The sequence below is a fragment of the Malus sylvestris genome, chromosome 17, assembly GCF_916048215.2.
Source record: "Malus sylvestris chromosome 17, drMalSylv7.2, whole genome shotgun sequence".
In the NCBI taxonomy this organism is placed as follows: Eukaryota; Viridiplantae; Streptophyta; class Magnoliopsida; order Rosales; family Rosaceae; genus Malus; species Malus sylvestris.
In genome coordinates this window covers 10,255,891-10,279,204 of record NC_062276.1, presented here as the reverse complement: position 1 = coordinate 10,279,204, position 23,314 = coordinate 10,255,891, and the positions used below count along the sequence as shown (strand labels likewise).

General features: G+C 35.6%; 2 protein-coding genes, 2 long non-coding RNA genes and 1 other non-coding gene across 6 annotated transcripts; 2 read left to right on the top strand and 3 right to left on the bottom strand.

Moving 5' to 3' along the window:
* Positions 1–4,070: 4,070 nt before the first annotated feature.
* LOC126610881 (zinc finger protein CONSTANS-LIKE 9-like) lies at positions 4,071–7,779 on the top strand. The gene is made up of 6 exons (XM_050279028.1): positions 4,071–4,287; positions 4,973–5,684; positions 5,808–6,026; positions 6,238–6,524; positions 6,833–6,968; positions 7,062–7,779. The coding sequence occupies exons 2-5, from the start codon at positions 5,097–5,099 to the stop codon at positions 6,966–6,968; spliced, it is 1,230 nt and encodes a 409-aa protein (XP_050134985.1). The 5' UTR covers positions 4,071–4,287; positions 4,973–5,096; the 3' UTR covers positions 7,062–7,779.
* A 202-nt stretch (positions 7,780–7,981) lies between these two features.
* On the bottom strand, positions 7,982–10,972 carry LOC126610882 (uncharacterized). Its single transcript, XM_050279029.1, has 8 exons — positions 10,323–10,972; positions 10,134–10,235; positions 9,948–10,029; positions 9,803–9,822; positions 9,614–9,674; positions 8,812–8,870; positions 8,390–8,497; positions 7,982–8,248 (listed from the first exon to the last, which is right to left on the bottom strand). Exons 1-8 carry the CDS (start codon positions 10,785–10,787, stop codon positions 8,189–8,191), a joined length of 957 nt encoding a protein of 318 aa, XP_050134986.1. The 5' UTR covers positions 10,788–10,972; the 3' UTR covers positions 7,982–8,188.
* On the bottom strand, positions 9,256–9,366 carry LOC126612742 (small nucleolar RNA U19). Its single transcript, XR_007619303.1, has one exon. It is a non-coding gene; the product is annotated as a small nucleolar RNA U19 (small nucleolar RNA).
* A 3,361-nt stretch (positions 10,973–14,333) lies between the features above and the next one.
* On the top strand, positions 14,334–14,952 carry LOC126610816 (uncharacterized). 2 transcript variants are annotated; one of them, XR_007618618.1, is made up of 4 exons: positions 14,334–14,415; positions 14,504–14,580; positions 14,659–14,777; positions 14,853–14,952. It is a non-coding gene; the product is annotated as an uncharacterized LOC126610816 (long non-coding RNA). The 2 variants fall into 2 exon arrangements; XR_007618619.1 differs by lacking the exon at positions 14,504–14,580.
* On the bottom strand, positions 14,853–15,686 carry LOC126610817 (uncharacterized). The gene is made up of 2 exons (XR_007618620.1): positions 15,393–15,686; positions 14,853–15,084 (listed from the first exon to the last, which is right to left on the bottom strand). It is a non-coding gene; the product is annotated as an uncharacterized LOC126610817 (long non-coding RNA).
* Positions 15,687–23,314: the final 7,628 nt, after the last annotated feature.

Sequence of the window (23,314 nt, the reverse complement as noted above, 5' to 3'; positions counted from 1 at the left end):
TTGAGATTTTCACTTGGGCAAAATGGTAATGTGCAAGAGTTTTTCCAATGGATAACTCATGAGTCATAACTGAGTGACGTGTCCTATGTCGAGATTGAGGGTTGCTACTTGCTACTGATAATTGTCTTTCAACACTCATTAACGGTTTGATGGTCATTCAATCGACCAAAATAGTATTAGGCAAGAGTTTGTCCAATGAATAACTTAGTTGTTGGCGTGCTCTTTGTTGAGTTTGAGAAATGCTATTCATAATTGTTTTTAAACATGCATTAACGGTTAACAGTCACTTGCACGCGTGAGCACGCTTAGGTTTGAAAAATGCTACATAATTTACCTTTGCAACCACAAACAGTTGATACCCACTCATGCGTAATGAAGTTTCTCACCTCCAATTTGAAAATGCTTGTTTTTATTTTTTATTTTTTTTATCAAACAATTTGAAAATGCTTATGACAATTGAACGCTCTTGACGTTGATGGATTTGTGGGCCCCACACCCTACGCACGAGTTTTCCTTACTATTGTTTATGTGTGACTTCTATATATATCTTTTGTTTTAGTACAACAATATATATTTAAATTAAGGGGAGGGAGGAGTTCAGCTAAGCCACACAATGAGCAACCTAATTTGGTATCGAATTCACCATCTACGTGATTCAAACATAAGACCTATTACTTACAAGTGAAGAGGAATACTATCAAACAGTAATACTGTGTGACGGCTTCTATATATATCTTTAGCTTCCGCTCAAACTAATAACTTCTTTTACTCGTTAACGTAAACTTGCTGAAAGAGATACTAATATATTGATACACATTTGCTAGCATAGCATTACAAAAAGGGTCCTCGAAATCTGAAGTTTGATTTTTGTGTGAAAGATTAGCTTATATTTAATAATTAATAAATTATAAATTAAGGATGTTCTGGTTTATAGATTTAGGTCAACTTCTTAATTTTCTTCCTTTTTTGGTGGACTTAAATGATATGCTAATTGCTAATATAATACACGTTAATGGTCTCTTTAACCTTTATCAATGGCACGGGGAGTCGCTGCCACTGGTAAGTCTGGAAGACTGGTAGTGGTAGTCAAGCAGATAATCCAGTCCAGGGAGAAACAGCAGATAGTCCAGCCCAGGGAGGACCGAAAGGATAGGATATTATGTAGGCAACGTGGCATGATGTGATGGAGACAAATTGTTCACAAGAAGGTTAGTTTGGTAAATACACACGAAAATTTGACAGATGACCAAAAGGGTAACACTTTTTTGTGGGAAGAAGATCCTCTCCTGAGATTAGGATGAGAATCCTTCTGATCAGCCCATCTGAGCTATTCAAACGTAATTCAATGGTTACAATTATTATAACTTTTAAAGAGTCTGCCTGTTTGGAATCGTTGGATTAAATTTGAACAACCCAGATGAGCTGGTCAGAAAGATCCTCATCCTGAGCTCAAGAGAGGATCCTCTTCCCTTTTTGTGAGAGTGGGGTTTGTAAGTTGGGAAAAGGATCCTCGTTGGATCCTTTCTGGGAAATCCGTGATATGTCTGTTCATCGTACATCATAAGATCAGAAATAATTTGAAATTTAAAATTTAAATTCAAATATAAATAGTGCATAACGAAAACTAACCGTACAATATAAGTTGAATCTCACATGTCTTTTCTTTGGCCTGCCTTATCTCTTATTACAATTAGCTGAGCACTAATCACAATACATAATAAACTGTTTACCTCAATACATTTGATTAAGCTCATCTAATATATACTTTGCTTCCTATCACCTCCCACTTTTCTTGTTGCTTCCAACTTCTTTGGGGTTTTGGCCATTTGTAAGATTTTTGTATGATAAACAAGAGAGTTGATAGATGGATAACTACCCTAGCTTTTAGGACGTAAAATTACTTGCATCTGGTTGTATATTCATTTGTCTTTGTTACTCTTGTCACACAATGAGTCACGTAGTTTTGCGATGAGAAAATAGAGATAAATGAATATGGCAAGTCTAGGGCTTGATTCCTTTTGATGTACCACCAAAAAATGATAGATAATCCTAATTTTGGATAACAACTTATATGCAACACGATAACTTTTTCCTTTGTATTTGATTGTCTCGTCCCATGATGCGTCATGTGTTGGGCTGAGATTGTTGAATGACCAAAACACAAAACTTTGTGAGTAACGGCTGACCTGAGCTTCAAGCAGCCATTGAAGTCGATGTGAAGAGTTTGAAGTATGCGGAAGCAACTTTAAACGCCTATAGTCTTCTACAAAGCACCCACCCTTATCAACGCACTCATGAGAAGTCTATATGTTGTGTTTAGGGTTTACATAGACTGCTAGGATTTTATAGCTGTTAGGTTTTGACTTCTGTCTATTCAAAGCCCTCCACACCCCCGTAAAATATGATTAGTTTTGGTGAATAATATCAAGACGTTAATCACAGTAACTTGCCCTTTAAAACAAAGCGATCGACAAGCTAATTATATTTGATTTCATGTAACATGATATTAGACTCTAATTACATTCCTATTGATTTGTAGGATCATTTTAAGGTTAATTTATGTTGGAATTCAAATCCAACGTTAATGTTAGAATTCAAATCCAACATCATGTAGTAACGTGAGGAGAGTACAACACAAATGAATAAACATCTCGTTGCGTGTAAAATTTTTCCCTGATTAACTCAATGCTATGTTAGATATACAGAATTGTCATTTAAAAGCACGAAGACAGGTGAATATACACCTAAATTTCTTTCCTATTAACTCCAATGCTATAAATGGTATAGAATATGTCATTTTTAGAAAGGTAAGAAAAGGTATATTCACACACACCAACCTTAATAAATTATAGTCATCCAATTCAATCATGTAGAGTATAAGGTGAGGTGGATGCACCATAGTTATGATAGGACTTAGGTGTGAAAAGTGCAAATATAGGCTATAGTGGGATCATATATTATGTCATGGAGTTATGACTCATTAGAGCACGATTATCATTATTGGCCTATTATTGTTGAATGTCAAATTAATAATTGTATATGGAGACTTTGCCTTCACTTTTTGGGGTATCTTTGTGTTGTTGATATCAAGTTGCCTCATCAACACTCATATGAAGGTTTCTAGAGCTTTAAGGATTGGATTTAGGGGATGTAGTAGGAAATTAAGATAGTGCAAAAGAAAAGTACCCTAGGATTGGATTGGATGGCCGTCTAAGACATCAAAATCAAATGAAAACTCAAATCAAAGATCGAAACGGATGTGGATTAGTCAGTGGATGAAGATGATGTGTCCGTCTTTTTTTATTGGAATTCAGATATCTTACCTTGTTAATTAGAATATTATTTTGTCATCAGTCGAAAAAAAGGAGATATGTGTAAGTTAAGTCGGTTGTCTAATCCATTGTGTTTGTTCACTTAGATCTGAAGTCAAATCTCCGTTCATATAAACTAGATTAGAGCTTTATTTTTGTCAAGTGTAAGAATTTTATTTAAATTCTAATTAAAACTTTACATCAACCGTTAAGATATTAAAAGGTCGAATTAGCTCTGTATGATCCTATCTAGATTAGTTTAGGACATTACTTTGTAAGAAAATAAACCAAAAAAAGAAAAGAACTATAAACAAAAACAAAAGATGATCATCAAAAAAAAAAAAAACAACAGAGTAAAAAAATCAGACCAAGGGGAAAAAGAAAAACAAATAAACAGAAAAGCTATGGACAGATGTAAGATAAGTGATTAGGACACATGACATGGCAAATCATGTGGGATTAGGCCATATAGATTAGATTAAGGACCATGTGGAAGCACTTTTGACAACTTTTACACCTTATTTACATATACCAAAAAGGAAAATAAAAAATTCCCAAAAGAAAATCCCAAAGAAAAAACAGAGAATCAGAGAGATATTAAAAGGGAGTTAGCTTGGAAAATTAAATACGAATTTTATATGATGAAGGGACCTAGAAAAGTGAAGGGCCTAACTTTTTCCCTGCACTAGGAAAATGACAGGGACCCACACAAGTAATGCACTTTTTATCAACTTTGCTGAAGTCACCATCTTTTGGAGCCCCCCTGACACCAAAACAACAACATTATGCTTATGCTCACACCCACCCCTCCTCCCCAACCCAATCTTTCTATCTTTTCCATCTCCACATAAGAAAGAACAAGAAATTTGGGAGAAAAAAACCCCAAAAAACCCAAAAAGTTCATATCTTTGGGAGTCCTTCAGAAATATCAAAAGCTGTTTGTCTACAGATCTTATCCCCCTCTCCCTTTCTCTTGGTAAAGTTTACTGAATGCTCTCTCTGTCTGTTGGTTTTTTGTTTTCTGTTACTACTTTTCAGGCTTATTTATAGTTCAAAGTTTTATTGGGTGTTTGTAATGGATTTACTTTGATATTTCCTCTGTTGGTGTGTCTGATAATTCTTATCTGAAAATTCAGATGGTGAAGAAATAATATATAGGGCCTAATTGAACTACCCTTTTATTCATTTTTTGTTTTGAAGAGAAATTTGAAGCCAAAATCTTTGCTGAAAAACTTGTTTAATCTGTTAAATTCACCCAGAAGATTGTACCTTTTGTGTTTTTGGTGATGCAAGTTTGTTAAAGGCTTTTGCTTTTTCAACTTTCTGATTATATTTTCTTGTCCAAATATATCTGCAAATTTGGTTTTTGTATGATTTTTTCTGGTTTTTTTTTTTTTTTTTTACAAAATAAACATGTTTGTGAAGCTCTTGTTTGAAAGGATGTTTTAGATATTTAGATCCATTTTTAACCAATTTTTCAGATTAGTAATCATAGCATCTCCTATAATTGACATAGTAACTTCCCTGTTTCAATAGGCAAAAAAGAGCCTTTTTGTTGTTCTTGTTTCGAATTTGTTGTCTACGAAAACTTGTTCGTGTTCTTCTTGCAAGATCTTTTTACAGCAGTAATACTGAATTTGTGTTGATGATGTTGTTTGAAGGTTGTAGTGAGATACACTCAGCAGAATTGTGGTCTTTTTGAGAAGCTAGTTTCGGTTGGATTCGTATTCAATTTGGATAATTTGGAGAAGTTTTGATTAGAAGAGGAGAGGAAAAAGTTGAAACATGGGTTACATGTGTGACTACTGCCAGGTTCAAAGGTCCATGGTGCACTGCCGGTCTGATGCGGCATGCTTGTGTTTATCGTGCGACAGAAATGTCCACTCCGCAAATGCCCTGTCTAGGCGTCACTTGAGAACACTTATTTGCGAAAGATGCAATTCACAGCCTGCATTAGTTAGATGCACAGAAGAGAGAGTGTCTCTTTGTCAGAATTGTGATTGGATGGGTCACCAAGCATCTACTTCAGCTTCTGGACATAAGAGGCAAACCCTCAATTGTTACTCCGGCTGCCCATCATCTGCCGAACTGTCGTCTATCTGGTCATTCGTATCAGATTTACCTTCTAACGGAGAATCTGCTTGCGAGCAGGAAATGGGATTGATGAGCATCGCTGAGAACAGCACCAGAAGTGAATGGAGCCAAACTGAAAGTAACACTAGGCAAAGTGCATCTGGTGCAGATGAAGTGAATCCTGCGCATTCCATGGAGAAGTCTGGTATTCTGGTTGGTTCCTCTTCGGTGCCTGAACGTAGTCATGCTCGTCATGTTGTTGGCCAGCTGTCCGGATCTGTAAATGCTTCATTGCCTAAGGTAATTTTTATTCCAAAATTATGATCTTAATACAGTATTGGGTACAGTCATGTGTATGATTTTGTTCTAAGTTTGAAGTTTCTTCATCAATGACCTTTGGAATTTCGTGTTATGATTATACAGCTGTACTCTCATGGGGGCAAAGGTACTGGACTCCCTGAAGACGATGACCTTTATGATGATTTAGACATGGATGAAATGGAATTGAATCTTGAAAATTATGACGAACTGTTTGGTGTATCTCTCAATCACTCTGAAGAGCTTTTCAAGAACGGCGGGATTGATAGCTTGTTTGGGGCAAAGAACGTGTCCAGGGATTGTCAAGATGCGGTTGCTGCTGAGGTAATTTTGTCTCCTTATTTTCATGCTTTATGATGCTCGGTCTTTCGTCATCTGTTCTTGTTCATTGGCTGGGACCTTATCTTAAGACTAGATTACTGTATAACTAAAAATTGCTTTCTTTATCTTACAAGTAGCCGTTCTGAACTTTTTGGGTTTTTCTTTAGAATATTTCCTAATGTATTTGTGGTTAACTATTAGCGCTTTTTTCCAGGGGTCTTCAATTGGACTGGGAAATGCTCCACAGCCAGCGTGCAGTAATGCGGCATCTGCTGATTCTGTAATGAGTACGAAAACTGATCCAGTTATCTGCTTTCCAGCAAAACAAGCACATTCAAACCTTTCGTTTTCGGGCATCACTGGAGAGAGTAGTGCTGGTGATTGTCAAGATTGTGGAGCGTCCTCAACGCCATGGTATCCTCCTTGCCCTGAGAGTTCCATGCAGTCAGCTAACCGTAGTAATGCTGTTATGCGTTACAAGGAAAAGAAGAAGGCTCGCAAGTAAGTGTACTCCAAAAAGTAAATATATTAGCAAGCATGCACACAGACTACTATTTGTTCTTCATTCATTTATTAAGCCAGCAATCGTTTTCTAGTTTCTTCACCTCTTTGTTTGATCACTTCTTGGAGTAGTCTTATGTTTGTTTCTTATTATTCGCCATATATAGAGATTTAACTATGTAGGGTACCTTGATTTCTTTCTCTACTTTCCTTTGGATGAAGTGGTTACACTTTCACGGAAGTCTTATTTGGTTATGAAATTCGCGTTGTCTATTGAACATCTATATTTTCTGTTGTCCTTTTGATAGGTTTGAGAAAAGGGTGAGGTATGCTTCTCGCAAAGCACGGGCTGATGTAAGAAAGCGTGTCAAGGGCCGCTTCATTAAAGCTGGTGAAGCTTATGACTATGACCCTTTGAACCAGGCCAGAACCAGAAGCTACTGAGTACAATTTTTAACCATGTTATATAATATAAAAGACGGTGTGATCCTTATAACGTAATGGTAGATGAAGCTGATGCATCTTTTCCTTGTGCAGTGAAAAGCTGTATGATTTGTATCACAGGGCCTTGGTTTCAATGAAAGAGAAGGGTTGATGCAAACGGCCAGGTTCTGATGCTTCACTAATAAAGTGGAGGAGCAGATTTCTGATTCTAATCACCATGACAGATTGACTGATCGTTACATTATCCAGAGCGTTCGTTTCCCTTTATGTTTCTAGCCGAAGTTCATCTGTTCAATTATTCTCCCGGGAGGATTCACATTGGTCTTCCAAACCATTACTATGCTTGATGCCTCGATTATCCCTGTTATTATATTTTGTCCTCCTGCTCCGATGACTCCTATAAAAAGCGGCTGCCATGGCATCTTTGCGGCTGAACTTGTAGTTTCCGGTCATTAGGTTAGCCTTGGCTTGTTATTTTTCCCCTGTTTCTGTTCATTTGACATGCACATGATCTGTACGTATGCCGTTGAGTGTTATGAGCTCTGACCTCAGAGGTAAACTCGAACTTGTAAATTTCGCTTTCATTTTTGTTGGCCTGTGTAGACAAGAACAGGATGCTTTACATATGCAGTTTAGGGAGATTAGTTTGTAGTTTCTTTATACCGATAAGAGGAGGGGGATGTTAATTCGCTGCCGTTGCCGTAAGATGTAGTATCTTAATTGGAATACACTTCACCTTGTAATTCTAGTGTGTTACTATCACATGTACTGTCAATAAATTCTGCACCGTTCTTTCGGATGCCGGACAAAACGTAGTTTCTTTCGGATTTCAGTTTACGCCTTTTGGATGCTAAGAAAGTCCGGTGTTTTGTTGCGCATCATTGTAATATCCGCAAAAATATATTCCGCTTCGCTTGCAAATGCGGGTGTAAAGTCAATTGTTTCTGTGAGCTGCTTCTTCAAAATCTTCGTAAAAGAAAATTTTGCACAAAATGAGCAAGAAAAACAGGATATTTTCGCTAATTGCATCAGAAAGCACTCATTTATAACATTAATAGAAATCGAAAACAAAATTCCTCCTGTGCAGTAGCAACAAGGATAACACGGTAGTGTTTACAGAGAGTATGCCTAGGAAACAATCAGCACATAGTAGTCTGTGCAGTTTCACAGCATCAATCATCATCGGAACTATCTCCAGCCGTTTGTGCAGTTCCACAGCATCAATCGTCATCGGAACTATCCCCAGCCACCCTTCCAATGTCATCTTCCACAATGGAATCCTGTATGCAAATTACAGCAATTTGTCACCAGAATACATAATTGCAACTAAAAGTGCATTGTGTATGCGCGCACGTGTTTATGTGAGAGCACGCGAGTGTCTGACAGGTGAAACACTTTAAGATGTGATTAAAGATCCTTACCGGCTTCTTATCCCAGTCTTTCAATTTGGGATTTGTGAGCATGTAATTATCTCTTAAGGGAGCCCAGGCTGGCCCTTCACCATCCACTGCGCCTTTAGACGCATGAGCCTGCATGTTAAATCATTCTCACATATAAAACCCACAAATAAATAATTAAGAAAATATACTTCGGCAATTTGGCACTACCAACAATTCAATGGAACCAGGTGGTTGGAAGATAAATATTTCAGAAAAGGACCTTCAACATCAGATATCGATCCTCCAAACATATTTTGGAGCAATGGTATATTTGATTGTTCAAATCTTTGAAAATAAGAAACAAGAATGTCTACAACCATACCTTCCCCAGTAAGGAAGATCAAGATGGTAAAAATGCTGTGGGAGAATGCAAGGAACTAAAACAAAATAAAAAAGTAGCTGACCTTCGAAGATGTTTTGCCCAACTCTGAAAAGAATGCTTCTTTCCTCCGCTTTTTTATCACTGGAAACATTTGGACAATGATATAAGGAGGTAATTAAACACACAATCAGAACAAAGGTTTACACATTTAAACTCAAAATTTGCAACTGCCAACAGAGAAATATGTGTTCCAATAGTCTCACCAACAAATATTAGATTTGTGTAAACTGAATTTCAATAAGCATAAATAACTTGCCAGAATACACTTTGTTTACAGGGTTTGAGTGCTAATGGTGAATTTGTGTTCAAAAGGCATTCATGATTCAAACCAAGGTTTTAAAAGGCAATCAAAATATGTGAAAAATAGGATACCACAAGAAAACATTAAAAAACTGGCACTGATACACCATCTATGAGAAAAATATAAATCATAAGATGACAGCATTCTTTTTTTCAGTTAATTAGAGAATGTGCGAGGCTGCTTGGAGGACAATTGATGGGGAAGAGACAAAGAGTCCCCTCAAAAGGCCTCGCCACAAAACACTGAATTAATATCTGCCTCCTAACTAAGCCATGTATGAAATCCAAATCAACTCATACGGCTACTCAAGAGAGGCAGGAATAAACATAAAATCACAAAACAGTTCAACACTATCTGTGATATGATGAAAACGTATTGCTTTCGCTATCAGTTTAAAATTCAAAACTAACTCAACCACATAGTTGATACCTGAAACTTAACAAAATAAATTGGCAAAACATAGGGCCTCAGCAAAACTGAAGGTCTCAAATTGTAGCCGCAGTACTAAGAAGTCAGAACACACCTTTGGCATCTTTAAACTTGGATGGATTCAGTCCTTTCTGAGCATTTTGTGCCTTGTTGACCTGCATTAGACACGAACACAAGCTCATGATTCAATGCGGCGCAACAGAAACAATCTTACAAAACTTAAAACTTTTAAACTCCCGATTCGAAAACAAGCAAACAATTAAATTCACATAAAGCAACTTACAGCATTGAACAACTTCACCACTGAACATCCAGCATTGCACATGGTAAATGTGAGCTAAGTCAGTATGAGAAAGAAATTTGATAACTCCCACAAGACAAATAACACGATCAAATATATCTTAACCAAAGGGAAAAAATTCCGGTACCTCCTTTAGTAGCAACACCGATTAGAAACTTTTCGTGCGTGTCCAAATAATTGGCCGGCATCACATGCCCTTTTTCTATCACCTATCAAATCAAAACGATCTAAACAAATAAGCATTAAACCTCTCAAGCAAAAATGTTGGATACATACACATTAAAATAAAAAACAAATCGAAGATATGAACTACCGTATGCTTTTCCTTCTTAGCCTCGCCCTTGGCCTTGCGCTCCGTCTGCTCCTCGGCAAGCTTTTCTGCAACAAGCTTCTTGTGCGCCGACATCACGGGTCCCTGTAAAGCAATCAAATTTTGTTATTGAGGAGTCAAGACACAAAAACTAAACAATTAGACATAGCAGCTCAACTCTATATAACTCACCACTGCATTCAGAGAAACTGACTTCTTGATTATACTCTTGAATGCCAACCTAAACGCATTGCAACCCTCCGAAAACTTCATGATTCCGGGCAGAATCTCGCCGTGCTCCTCGTCATCCGAAACTGTATCACCCCTATTGCGACCACCACCACCACCACCTTCCTCCGACTCTTCTCCTGAAGACGACGCGGCACCGCCAATCGGCTCGTTCTCATTGTTTCCCAACGGTTTCGGTTTCACATCTTCCTGTTTGGACTCCTCCTCCGACTCCGAATTGTAGTCCTTAGCTCGTTTCAGAAACAGTTTCTTCATTTTATTGTTAAACTTCTTCGGCTTCATGGCTCTGATTTCCTCTGACGAATGTAACATCTTCGCTTTCTTCTTTGCCTTCGAGCCTTTCTTCTTCCCTATTTTCCGCTTCCTTGGCTCTGTTGCTGCTTCTGGCAGATGGGTTTCTTCGGCCATGGCGTCCTATGCTCCAAACCAAATCAAGGTTGAACCTTTGGCTGCTGCTGCTGCTGCTTCCGCCGATTACTGGCTGGGCTATTTGTGAAAAAGGAAAATCACTAGCAGAGAAGAAACTATAAACCGGCGGCACAACTCGAGAAGAAGAAGATAGTTTGCCCTATTTTTGTTTCTATAATTTGCTAGACGATGGCGTTTTATTAAGAAATAATGATTTTATATATCTATTTTTATCTCTTATACATATTTGTTAATTTTCGATCACTGATATTCTTCGTATTTGATCTGATGGTCAAAAATTAAGAGATTGCGTGAGAAGTAAAAATTGGTGTGTAGGTAGCACTACTCTTTATTAAAGGTTTTCTTTCTTCTTTTTTTAATTTTTTTTATAAAAAGATAGTTTGTCTTTACACGTGGTCTAATATCTTAATAAATAAGATGTTAGTTTTATATCCATGCACTTTTGATAGGGTAGCCACCAATATACCAATGGTGCTTCGGGCTCATATGTCCTGATAGGGGGTGGGCATTTGTGCAAGTCAACCGACCAACTTGACCAACCTACCCAACATTAATTGGGTTGGGTAGGTTAAAAGCCCAAAAAAACTATTCCCGGGTTTAAACCCGGTCACCTGATGTCATAGCCAATATTACAAACCCCATTGAAACCTGGCCATCCAAATATAGATATATGATTGCTAATTTATGCGATTTCTTCTCTCAATTCTGGCCGTCAAACCCGTACCCAATTTCACTCCTCCTTCCGTCAAACCCTCACATTATGTTTGGATGAGGAAAATAAACTTGGAATTTGGTAAAAGTCGGAGTTTATAAATTGACATGCACCAATTTCTTGGAATATGGGACATCTAATTCCCAAGTTTAAATTCCATGTAAATAGGTGTCACAACCCGTCCCGAATTATTTTTATCGATAGCGTGAATTGACGAAATTGCCCTTGAGCGTTTGGTGATGGTGTGTGTAAATGGGCTAAGGTTTTGGACCAATTAAGTTCATTTCCTAACTATTTGGACCTAATCAAATTTTAAAGTTGTATTTGTTTTGGTTGGTGACCCAATTAGGACCATACACATCACCCTCATCCAATTCTATTGACTTTCTTTCTCTCTCTCCCTCTTGATTTTTCTTCCCATTTTTCGTACAAATCGTACAGACAAGTTTCAATACCCATTTCATTCACGAATCGAAGACTTGAAGGTTGGTTTTGTGTTCCTTGAAAGCCCAGGAACACATTGCTACCCTTAGTTGGTCGTGAGGACGTCGGGATAATGAGAACTCGATTCCTGATTTGATGCACTGTTCATGCACACGTAAATGTGCAGTTTTCAGGGAGTTTTGAGGTGATAGGAAGCTTTAGATCACTCCCCTGAAGCTTGGAGAAGAAAGTTGAGGCGTTTTGGACGTCAGGAAGCTCGGGAATAGTGAGTTGCAGAGGTGGCCGGTTATCGTGGATTTTTCCGGCAAGATCCCATGAGTTTTAGGTCCTAAAACTGGTAATGATTTGTTCTACTTGTCTTAAGCTTCATTTTGGTATAAAATTCGTGAAATTTGGTTGAGAAATGAAGAAGATATTAAGGTTTTTTTTCAAATTTCCAGTTTCCGGCGACGGCGATCGGCGATCGGCGATTCGCCGGAGAAGAAATGAGAATATTCCGTCGATATTGACGAAATATTCCTAACGGTAGCTAACGGCATCAGCTTAGTTTTAACAGAATATTCTAATTTTTAGCGGAATATTCCCTAACGGCGGCTAAGGATTCCGTCAGGGTTGGCTGTGCGTAGAGGCATGTCTAGCTGTGCCTTGGCCGGCGCGTGGGACGTCGGAAAATTTTTCTAAAAATATGGGGATGTTCCTGAGGTTGAGTAGGTCACAGTGGTACATTCAAACACCCCAATTGAGCAATGTATGAGAAGTTATTTCCTAGTACGTATAAGACAGATAAGGCAAGTGAAAATGATACCACACTTTGGTACTTAGAAGTTTCGTGATTACTCAATGGCTTGGATCTTGCAAGTCCCCAATCGAGGAGCTTCCCTCACTCGGGAACTTAGGGGAGCACTGTTTGTACCATACTTGACCATTCCCGAAACTACTGAGCACCGATCAACGTTATACAGTCAAGGACTCAGAAAAGTTTCCCTCCAACCAGGAGTCCAATCACAGCACGACACGTGTTGACATCAGAAGTCAATCATAGCGCGACACGTGTCAACATCAGAAGCCAATCACAACATGACACGTGTCAATGTCAGAATGAAACTAGAAACTCTCTTCTATAAATAGAGATCATTCTCTCACAATATTTTCTAATGTCATTTGTACTAAATCATTCACTAGTATTCACAAAAGGAGAGCTTGAACCTATGTACTTGTGTAAACCCTTCACAATTAATGAGAACTCCTCTACTCCGTGGACGTAGCCAATCTGGGTGAACCACGTACATCTTGTGTTTGCTTCCCTGTCTCTATCCATTTACATACTTATCCACACTAGTGACCGGAGCAATCTAGCGAAGGTCACAAACTTAACACTTTCTGTTGTACCAAAGTCATCTCTGATTTTATGCATCAACACCTTTTGTTATGTGTATTTTGTCGGAGTTACGCTTTGATGAGCTTCGATTCCTAAAAGTTCGATATTAAAATGATATGAATATGCACAATGAATGGTTCGAGAGATGTTATTAGTGGTTGTGCGAGTGGTTAAACCTGCTAAGTCGTATGCTAAGAAGTCATAACAGTCTAATCTTTTGTTTGACAAAAGTGAGATCCAAACATGTTGAAAGGGAAAGAACAAACATGTATTCATACAACTATCTTATTCGATCATGTATTGTACCATAAATCTGCACATAGGATTTGATTTGCAACAATGGCAATGATGGGAAGCATTAAAATTAACTACATATGCAGATTGTACTGTAAGTCAATTTGAATAGTATGGGAATTTGGAGTCAGCATATCACTTTCTGCAAGACTAAAGATTGGTTTATAAATGGATATGCAGATCTTCTAGACGATAAACACTATTTGGCTGATCTCACAAGATTGGTTCATGTGACCACTGCTCAGGTGTTGTTTCTTTTTATATAATGTTGAATTGACAACAAATAGTGCTTATCTTCGTTAATTGGATAGGATAAGCACTATTTGTCATCAATTCAAGGTGACATTAGTTTCTACTCAACCACTACCTGAAAGTATAAATTCTTCGTTAATTGGATAGGATAAGCACTATTTGTCATCAATTCAAGGTGACATTAGTTTCTACTCAATCACTGCCTGAAAGTATAAATTTTTACTACAATTTTTTTTCATTTTCTCAAACATGATGTTTTGCAATGTTTGTTAGGTGCCAAATAAATACACTAAAAACATAGTGTGTAGAATATCTTCAAAATTTAAAAACAGGTCTCAATCTTTATTCATCAATGCCTAAACATTTTTTTATATTCTTTACTTTAACTTTGACATATACATGCACTCATTTTTAACTAACCAAATGTATATTTTACTTTCAGATTTATAGCAAAATGAGCATACCTCCAATCCATATTTTGAAAACTTTTCAGTTGAACAAGAAGGTTTAGAATTTGTGTTCTGCAGGTAAAGCTCAATTTCATATAAAGTTTTCGATTTTCTTTTAAGTGAGAGAAGAAGCTGTAATTTAGGTTTATATTTTTTTCCATCGCAGAGTTACAAAGTTGGACCGAGCTTTTAAATTCCAGAGTCTTATTATTGTACAGATTGTTTGGAAGAAGTGATGATGATGTTAGACCCTCTAATCTTCTCTTATCGTCAATTTTGTGAAACCATAAATAACGGGAGTGATTTACCATTGGGTTTCAGGTATGGTATATGCAGTTGACATAAATGAAGGCCGCTTGAGAATCCTCAAAGAGACGACTAAGTTGCGCCAAGTAGATGGTGTGATCACCATTGTTCATTCGGATATCCGTACTTTTTCTGTAAGTCATCAACCCTGTACAACATTGTTATTCGGGACACAAAATTTCTTATGTGTTCGTCATCATTTTCTCCAGGATAACAATAGTACAAAATGTGATAAACTTCTGTTGGATGCTCCATGTTCTGGACTGGGTGTGCTCTCGAAGGTGATTGTATAAGATGGCATGTATTGTGTTTATTTGATTTTAAAAAATTGTTTTGTTATTTGATGCTACTTTTCTTTTTAACTTTTGAAGAGAGCACACTTGCATTGGAACAGGAAATTAGAGGATATGGAGCAGCTTAAAAGTTCCTGCTCTAAAGATCCTTAAGGGTGCGTTTGGTACGTGGGACGGGACGGGACGGAACGGAACGAGGCGTTCCGTCCCGCGTTTGGTACGCCAAAAATGGGTGGAACGGGCTGTTCCACGGGACAGATTTTGGGTGTTTTTGCGTCCCACCTTCCCCCCCTGGAACGGGTTTGTTCCACGTCTGTGGAACACACTGTTTTACCATTTTAAGACAAATATACCCCATGTATTTTTCAAAAATTACACCTTCGTTCCGTCCCGTCCCGTCCCGTTCCGTCCCGTCCCGTCCCGTCCCGTTCCGTCCCGTCTGCGTACCAAACGCACCCTAAGTCTCTAATTTGAAAAACCGAGGAACAATTTTTTCTTTTGAGCAAAAGCCCATCTACTAAAATGTCTAGATTTCTCAATTGATTGAATGAAACATATGGTGAACACTATACTTTAGGCCAAATGCATTTTTGAATCACTTTTCTCTTCAGGGATTCAATGAAAGATGATGTGAAGACTTGCGATGATGGAGTTGTGTAGCTATTTTGTAGCATTTATATTTTGTGATCTCCAAATACACTTTGGATGACTATTAGATTTTGTTATGGATGTAAATAGATTTCAATATATTTCATACGTATAATATAGTTTTACAACCCGCGGCATCGCGCGGGCTCAAATGCTAGTTAGTTTCTATTTTAATCTTGAGCGTTCTTTGAGTGTTTGGGATTTGTCTTAAGAGTGTGCAAAACTTTGACAAACAATGGATGGACGGCCGGGCTTCCTTGTATCCACTTATTCGCATATTTCCTTTGCACATTGGATGTGGGGTGAATGGAGTCTGGAAGATAGCGTATATACACGCCTTGCTGCAATCTTCTATCCTTCATCATAACCATAACTCACATGCTTGCAAAATTTTCCCCAACGTTTTCAGACTCTATTTCTAGCCTTTGGTTATGGACTCTGAGGGAAGATTGAAATATTCTGTGGATGCATTGAATTGGTGGAGGCAACAATGGAGACAACGATTAGGTGGAGGCAATGCAAGAGGGGCAAAGTAATATGATTTCAGATTTATGTAAGACAATTTCAATGCTTATACATAACTCGTACAAAATTTTATAAACGAAATTCTAAATGTTTGATTGGTTTAGTTGTGAGAATTACAAATATGCATATGCTTGAATTCTGTAGATCACTTGGTATGTGTTTAATTAAGACATAAAGTGGATTGGATATCATCGTTCCATTTCACGTTGCTTCTTATTTTGTATATATGTCGTGAGCAGTTTTCTTTTCTTTGAAAATGTTTAATTTTATACTATTGAGGAAATTGCAGTGATAGATATTGGAACGGTATGGATTACTTATAGTTATATGGCATGAGGTTGTTAGGACCTGCAACTTAAAAGTGGCAACTGCCTTATAACAGCAAACTGTCCTGTCTAATGCAAAAGGTCTTGCATCTTTTGCGATATGTGTTGTTGTGTTCTTGTTACTGAAAGCATGCTTGAAGCGATGCATACGCTTACTTTACTTATACATAGACATGCTTTTGTTAATACATGAATAAACTTAAAAGCCAAACTGGAAAAGTGATTTGAAATTAGTGCTTTTGTTGACATTCAAAACTATAAAATCATGCTGTTGATGATTCATATATCTTTTGATAGGCTGCTTATAATTTGCTGATGCATATCTTGATATTGTGATATATTTCTTTTTGTAAAATTTTGATATATATTATGCATGACAGTATGTAAATTATCCAAATAAGAAGGTTAATGGGATCTTAATTAGCATACTACAATTGACTAGTGCAATGTGCGCACTAAATGAATTTAATTTTATTGTTAAATCAAAGATTAGCCTCTAGTAAAGGTCAAGTATTGCAATGAACCAACTATAATTTTGGACAAAGTTGGATCTCACTAATTGATCATGAGGTTTGCAATGATTAGAGGCAGGTTTACATGAACCCATACCTGCCATGTGAATTAAATCCTTAATATATACTAGGATTGATTCCCAAGAATGTCACCATTTGTCTTGTATGTGATCTGCAACCCAAGGAAATAGGTGAGTTTACCCAAATCCTTTAAATAAAAAACTTCAGACGGTTCTTGAAATATGTGAGCTCACTCTTAACATGCTATCAAAGCATGTTAAGAGTTGCAGAAGTACATTATATGAAGACGATTGCAAGCACCAAGTGATTTTCATATAATGAAAACACTACTATTTAAATTTTCCATCCAAGGTAACAGTGTTTGGTCCTGTAATGTATGAGGAAGTTGAGCAATGGCTCCTAATACGCATTGACTTAAAGTACTATAGTTACAGGGTACTGCATGCTTACCTATATATGATCGGGGAGGTGTTGCGCCTTCTCTAGGCGACTTGGGCTAGTCTCTAGAGCACTTACGAAGGTGGATATAGACACAAGGCCAATCTGCGTGTCGGTTTTTAGAAACACCCGTAAGGGGTTCAAAAGTAGATGTGTCTGGTTAGGTCATAATACTGGGATCGTAATTAGGTTCAAAGCATAGCTACTTCTCCATCTCGATTTAACCTTGATGTGTCTTTACTAAGCTAAGGTTCAAGTCCATAAGATACCTTAGTTATGCAGTACTAGGCTTCCAAGAAAACCGCTCAAGAAAATTTTACAATATGTTTTCAGTATATTGTATTATTATTTTGAAAGTGGTGGAGGGATTGTCTCTGTTTAAGTGTCTGGGGTTTGTCTTAGGAGTGTACAAAACTTTGACAAACAATAGGCGTAAGGTCGGACTTGAGGGCAAATAGAGTATGAAAGAAAGCATTTTATACGCGATTTGAAGCAATCTTCCATCCTCCATCATAGTCATAACTCACATGTTTACAAAAAATTTCAAACATCACTTACGCTGTTGATTTCTTCCATACATTTGGATGTCTAAAAGATATCAAATTCAAATGATTTTTGCATGAGTAATCTTCAAATGAATATCAAGAAATTGAACGGTTTCAATTCTGAAAATGGTAAAAATTCACAAAGAGTGGGATATGTGCTTCTCCTATGGGGAACGCAAAAATTATCCTTTAACCTTTCACACCCCCGAAAAATAATTCAAAAATAAAAAATAAAGGTTAGAATTAAACATGAGTGTAAGAAAAGCTATAATAAATGTGCTATCATTTTCCTTTACAATTATCCCACCCTTAACTCCCATCGAGGGTTTGGCAAAATAATCTAAATACTTGCATTGAGTGAACTCATCAATTTGTGCAAGAAAAAGGACAAATAATGTGAGAGAGAAGAGAGAATAAAAATTGGTCAATGGGCAGGACGCACCCAAGATGGTAACAAGAGGTAGGGTTTGCAAATGGTGATGGACAAGAAATAAATAAGAGATGGATGAGCACGTGAAATCCACCTGATAACATATCATTATCAGGCTTTTCCTATCAGAGTTAGCTATAAAGTTCAATGAACTTTCATGGCACTGCACGGCTCTCTTACCTTTCAAAAGATTATATATATATGTGTGTGTATATATAGTCCTTTTTATGAAGCCACTCCTAAATTCTTAATCTTATAATCCTTTTAAAAAAAGGGGCTTTTGGATCTAGGTTAAAAAACATAGGTAGTTTTGGGACTGAGTCCAGTTATCCAATTACATATTTTGATATCAATTTTGACCCTTCAAATAAAATTATTTAAATTCTTTAATTTTTTTATCATTTATTCAATTTTTAAATTTTGAATATTTAAATACTCAAACTAAAATATTATCTAGTAACTACCTACTATTTATGAAGAAAACAAAACCGATATAATCTAGTAACTACCTACCTATTGTATAGGAAGAAAAATGATTTATGCCTACAAAGCAGATATAATCTACCTGCAAAACAAAAATAAACTACCTATTGTATTGGAAGAAAAATGTTGGGAACCTACATGGCGGAACATAGAAATATAAATATGATATAGAAAACTTCATTTTAATCCCTAAAAAAGATGAGTTTTAGATTATAACCATATGTAAGATTAAAATCCAATTTTAGTCCCTAGCACATTTAATCATATCATTTATTAGTTGTATTTTGATGTTTTATTTTATCTTTTTATTTTTATTTTAATGTATTAATTACATTTACATTTAATTTTTATTTCATTCACCATAATATATTTTAATGTCTACATTTAGGCAACTAAATTTTTTATAATATATATTCCGATAACAATTTTGTATGTTCTTCATTTAGGTACATTAATACATTTGAATATTTTGGTATATCTATCGGTACAAACATGTAGTTACATTGATTCAATATAATGCATTTCGATCAATATAATGCATTTCGTTACGTACACTTTGATACACACATTTGAGTATTGACTTTTAGGTACATTAATTCAATTATTATTTCGGTAAATACATTTAGGTACATACATTTTGGTATTGATATTTAGGTACATACATTTTCGGTATTGACATTTAGGTTCGTACATTTTGGTACATACATTTCGGAATTGACATTTAGGTACACTTGTATTGACATTTTTTTATTTAGGTACATACATTTTCGGTATTGACATTTAGGTTCGTACATTTTGGTACATACATTTCGGTATTGACTTTTAGGTACATTAATTCAATATAATACATTTCAGTACATACATTTAGGTTCATTATAATATATTTCGGTACAATCATGTAGGTACAAATATTTTGGTACAAAAAAAGTCAATTTTATATATTTTGGCACAATCATTTTTGTACACTTATGTATCTATATATTTTTTTATCACAATTTTTTTTTTAATATTTTCTCATTTACATTCATTTCTAATTAAAACAAATTAAATATGTGCATATTAATAAAATTAAAATTTAATATGGAGAGATTAAATAAAAATACACATTAAATAAGAAAAAGTGAATGTAAATTTTGATAAAAGTACACTCAAGGGATTAAATTGAATATTTAATCTAGCATCAGGTTTTTTTTTAATTTTAATCTTTTGCAAGGACTAATGTTCAAAAACCCCAATATGATATAATATACCTCCATTAAAGGAACGAATTTGGAGAGAAGAACACAAAAATATCAACCATGAAAAGAAGAGACAAAAAAGAGGAGGATTGATAGAGGGGATTCTTTGGAAGAAGGAAAAAAGAAGGGATGAAACAGACTGGGGGTTGAGGTGATTATATGGCTATAACTAATCCTACAATTAACGGATTAGTTAAACCACAAATAATCCCATAATTAAGAAATTTTGTGTATTTACTACAATTTATAAGCCTAAGGGGTAAATATGGTACAAACCACAAATAAGCATACGTGAAATCTCAATTATTAAACCTATTTCAATGAAGTAGACTAATTCTACTAATGGCTCACAAATTGAATCTATATTAAGTTATTCCTTAAAATAAACAAATAATAGCGCATGCAAATGTGAACGTAGCCGTAGTAGTTAATGAATATGTATACTGCGCCATGTACTCAAATTATAGATTGAAGCTTTTTTTCGCAATTTAAATTTGTTGAACGTAGTTATATAAAACAAATGAAGTTTTCACTACAAAACAATAGCATGCATAGTTAAACGGAAAGATATGAGAACGTAGGTATATGGTGTTTCGAGTTTAGGGTTTAGGGTTTAAGATGCGGACTGGCCGTACGTATGCTAATTTGTGAAGAGATTTGGAGAGTTTTATTTATTTTAATTTTAGATTAGGAGATTGTTTGGAGGAGGAGAATGAGACACCCAGAATCTCTGGTTTCCACTCCTTTATTCATGACATGGAGACAAAACTTATCGATGCGAATATATACATTTCATCATCAAATTTGTGCTTGATGCCTGTCGGATCTGTATTATTGCATCCAGAAGCGTTTGAACTTGTCAGGCTTCAATATATTTTTCCAGATTATATTACAAACTGTGCATGTGCAGGTCCCTGTCCATTGTGTGTGCACCAGCCAACGGCCATTAAAAGGAGTCACCAACAATGTTGTCTAGTACACGTCTCAAGTTTTACCATGCATGTATAGTAACGTCATATGTCATTTCTTGACGAGGTATTTCTCAATTTCTTTCGTCCTTCATTTCGAATTTATAAGGAGTTGTCAATTTCTTCTATGATTTAATTTTAGTCATATCTAAATATTTTAATTAGCCAATTTTTCTCTCTATACTTTAATTTTAGTCGATTACCCCTACCCCGAACTTCTATTGGTCAATTTTCTTCTTGAACTTTAAATTTCTAATTGCAGAAAGATAATTTTATCCCTAATGTGGACAACATATTGTTTTCTTGTTCTTCTTCTCCTCCACTAGTTCACCTCCTACACTTTTTTGTTTGAATTTTAGAATTTAGGGGGGAAATTGAGTTCCCAATGGGGGGAACTGGCCAATTATAAAAATTCAGAAAAATAATCGGTTAAAATTAAAATTAAGGAGAGAAATTGACCAATTATAAAAGTTCAAAATTAAAGTTCAGCAGGAAAACTAGTAACTCCTTACAAGTTTGCGTGGGACGGGAAAAATCGGTCAATACCTCTTTCTTGAAATGTAAAATAAGTAAAGAATTCATGCAATAACTGAGTGCATGGATAAATACTGTTAATAAATAAGAGATTTACAAAATCTTTGCTCACCTATCAATCACTAAAATGTCTTATTGTTTGACTAAAGAACAATACCAAGCTACTTATTACAAATATATCATTATCAATCATAATTTGCAAAGTTGGCATTTCCAAAGATGAAGTTATCTACGTAATCTTATGATGAAAGTTTGGAAGAGTTAGATATGTTTTAATATTTATACTCAATCACAAAGCAGCATTTAGATCACTAATCCAACATCAATCCAATCAAGTTGGGTAAGCAATCTTTAACTTACTAGTACAAATGGTGTTTATTATATACATAGCGAAAGTCCTTTTCTTTTGGTAGAAACCTTCAACGCGTTAGAATATTTCTTTCAACCCCATACAAAAGTCAAATAATGTATAAAGTTGTACGAGTGTGAACATTTTACACTCATGCACAGTGAGAAATCAACTTTTTAATTACCAATAACTTATTATAATATTAGAACTTAACACGTCATATTTGACAAGAAAAACGCAATTTTAGTACACATTGCAAAACGCGTGATATCAAATCAAAATAAACTCTAAAATAATAGATATAACCTCGAATAACAAGAGGACAAACGTAGAAAAAACATAGTTTTGATCAATGGCGTAGCCACTCATAAGGTTAAGGTGGGTTGTAGCCCAGAGAGGTTTTCTGTAAGGGTAGTGTTATCCATTCACTCATTTTTATTTCTTACACACTTCTCTTAATTATTAGTTGTTCGGATCGAATGAATTGAAAATGATCACTAACAAAATATTAATAAGGATGTGTTTGAAGTAAAAATGAGTTTGTAAATAGATCTATTTTTTTGTAAACTCATGCTTATAGCCTACTCAATTTCAATACATATTATTATTTAATGTATATTTAGTAGAGGAGAGGTAGTAAATAATAGTTTTATGCTAAAAATTATAAATTAGTTCTATCTCTAGTCCCCCTTTATTCTATTCTTTAAAGGAAAATACAATTTACCCTATGTAGTTTAGCCTATGTGCTTCTTACTCAAGAAAAGATTAATAAGTTCTTTAAATACACAATTAAATTCTTATCTCTGCAATTCCTGACTTTCCGTTGCACTTTTTCAATGGATGTCACATTTGGTACGTTCTTAATCTCTTTATTTACTTATTCTTGATTTAATTAGTAGGTTAATTATTTATATGGTCCTTGAATTTATCAGTTATGGTTATGATTTTGAGAATAGTTTATATTATATTGTTGTTCTTTTATATTGATTATTATATATTTTATATAAGCAAAAAAAATAAACATATAATTTTATGGTACTATTTTCAACTAGCCCATCCAAGAAAAAAATCCTGACTCCGCCCTTGGTTTTGATGTGGCAAGTGACTATCCATTTGTATAGTTTTGGTCTTTCCTTTGCGTGCAAGCATGAACCACTCCGTTCAATTATTTACGAAACCAAAAGGACATTTTGGCATGTTTTTATGGGATCAGATCAGATTCCAGGAAAGATGTATCTGTAACCCTAAATACACAAAATATAAACTTGCAAGACACTCCCTCTCCTTTTTCTTTTGGCTATGAAATTGGCAAAAGAGAATCTGTAAGATGTGAAAGTTCCCAAGCCTTGAAGAAAAAGGTT

Coding starts and splice junctions, on each gene's coding strand:
- LOC126610881 (XM_050279028.1), top strand. CDS start 5,097: ATGGGTTACATGTGTGACTACTGCCAGGTTCAAAGGTCCATGGTGCAC. Junction 6,027..6,237: donor AAGATGCGGTTGCTGCTGAG/GTAATTTTGTCT, acceptor GCTTTTTTCCAG/GGGTCTTCAATTGGACTGGG. Junction 6,525..6,832: donor GAAAAGAAGAAGGCTCGCAA/GTAAGTGTACTC, acceptor TCCTTTTGATAG/GTTTGAGAAAAGGGTGAGGT.
- LOC126610882 (XM_050279029.1), bottom strand. CDS start 10,787: ATGGCCGAAGAAACCCATCTGCCAGAAGCAGCAACAGAGCCAAGGAAG. Junction 10,236..10,322: donor CAGTTTCTCTGAATGCAGTG/GTGAGTTATATA, acceptor ATTGCTTTACAG/GGACCCGTGATGTCGGCGCA. Junction 10,030..10,133: donor CTAAGAAGGAAAAGCATACG/GTAGTTCATATC, acceptor TTGATTTGATAG/GTGATAGAAAAAGGGCATGT.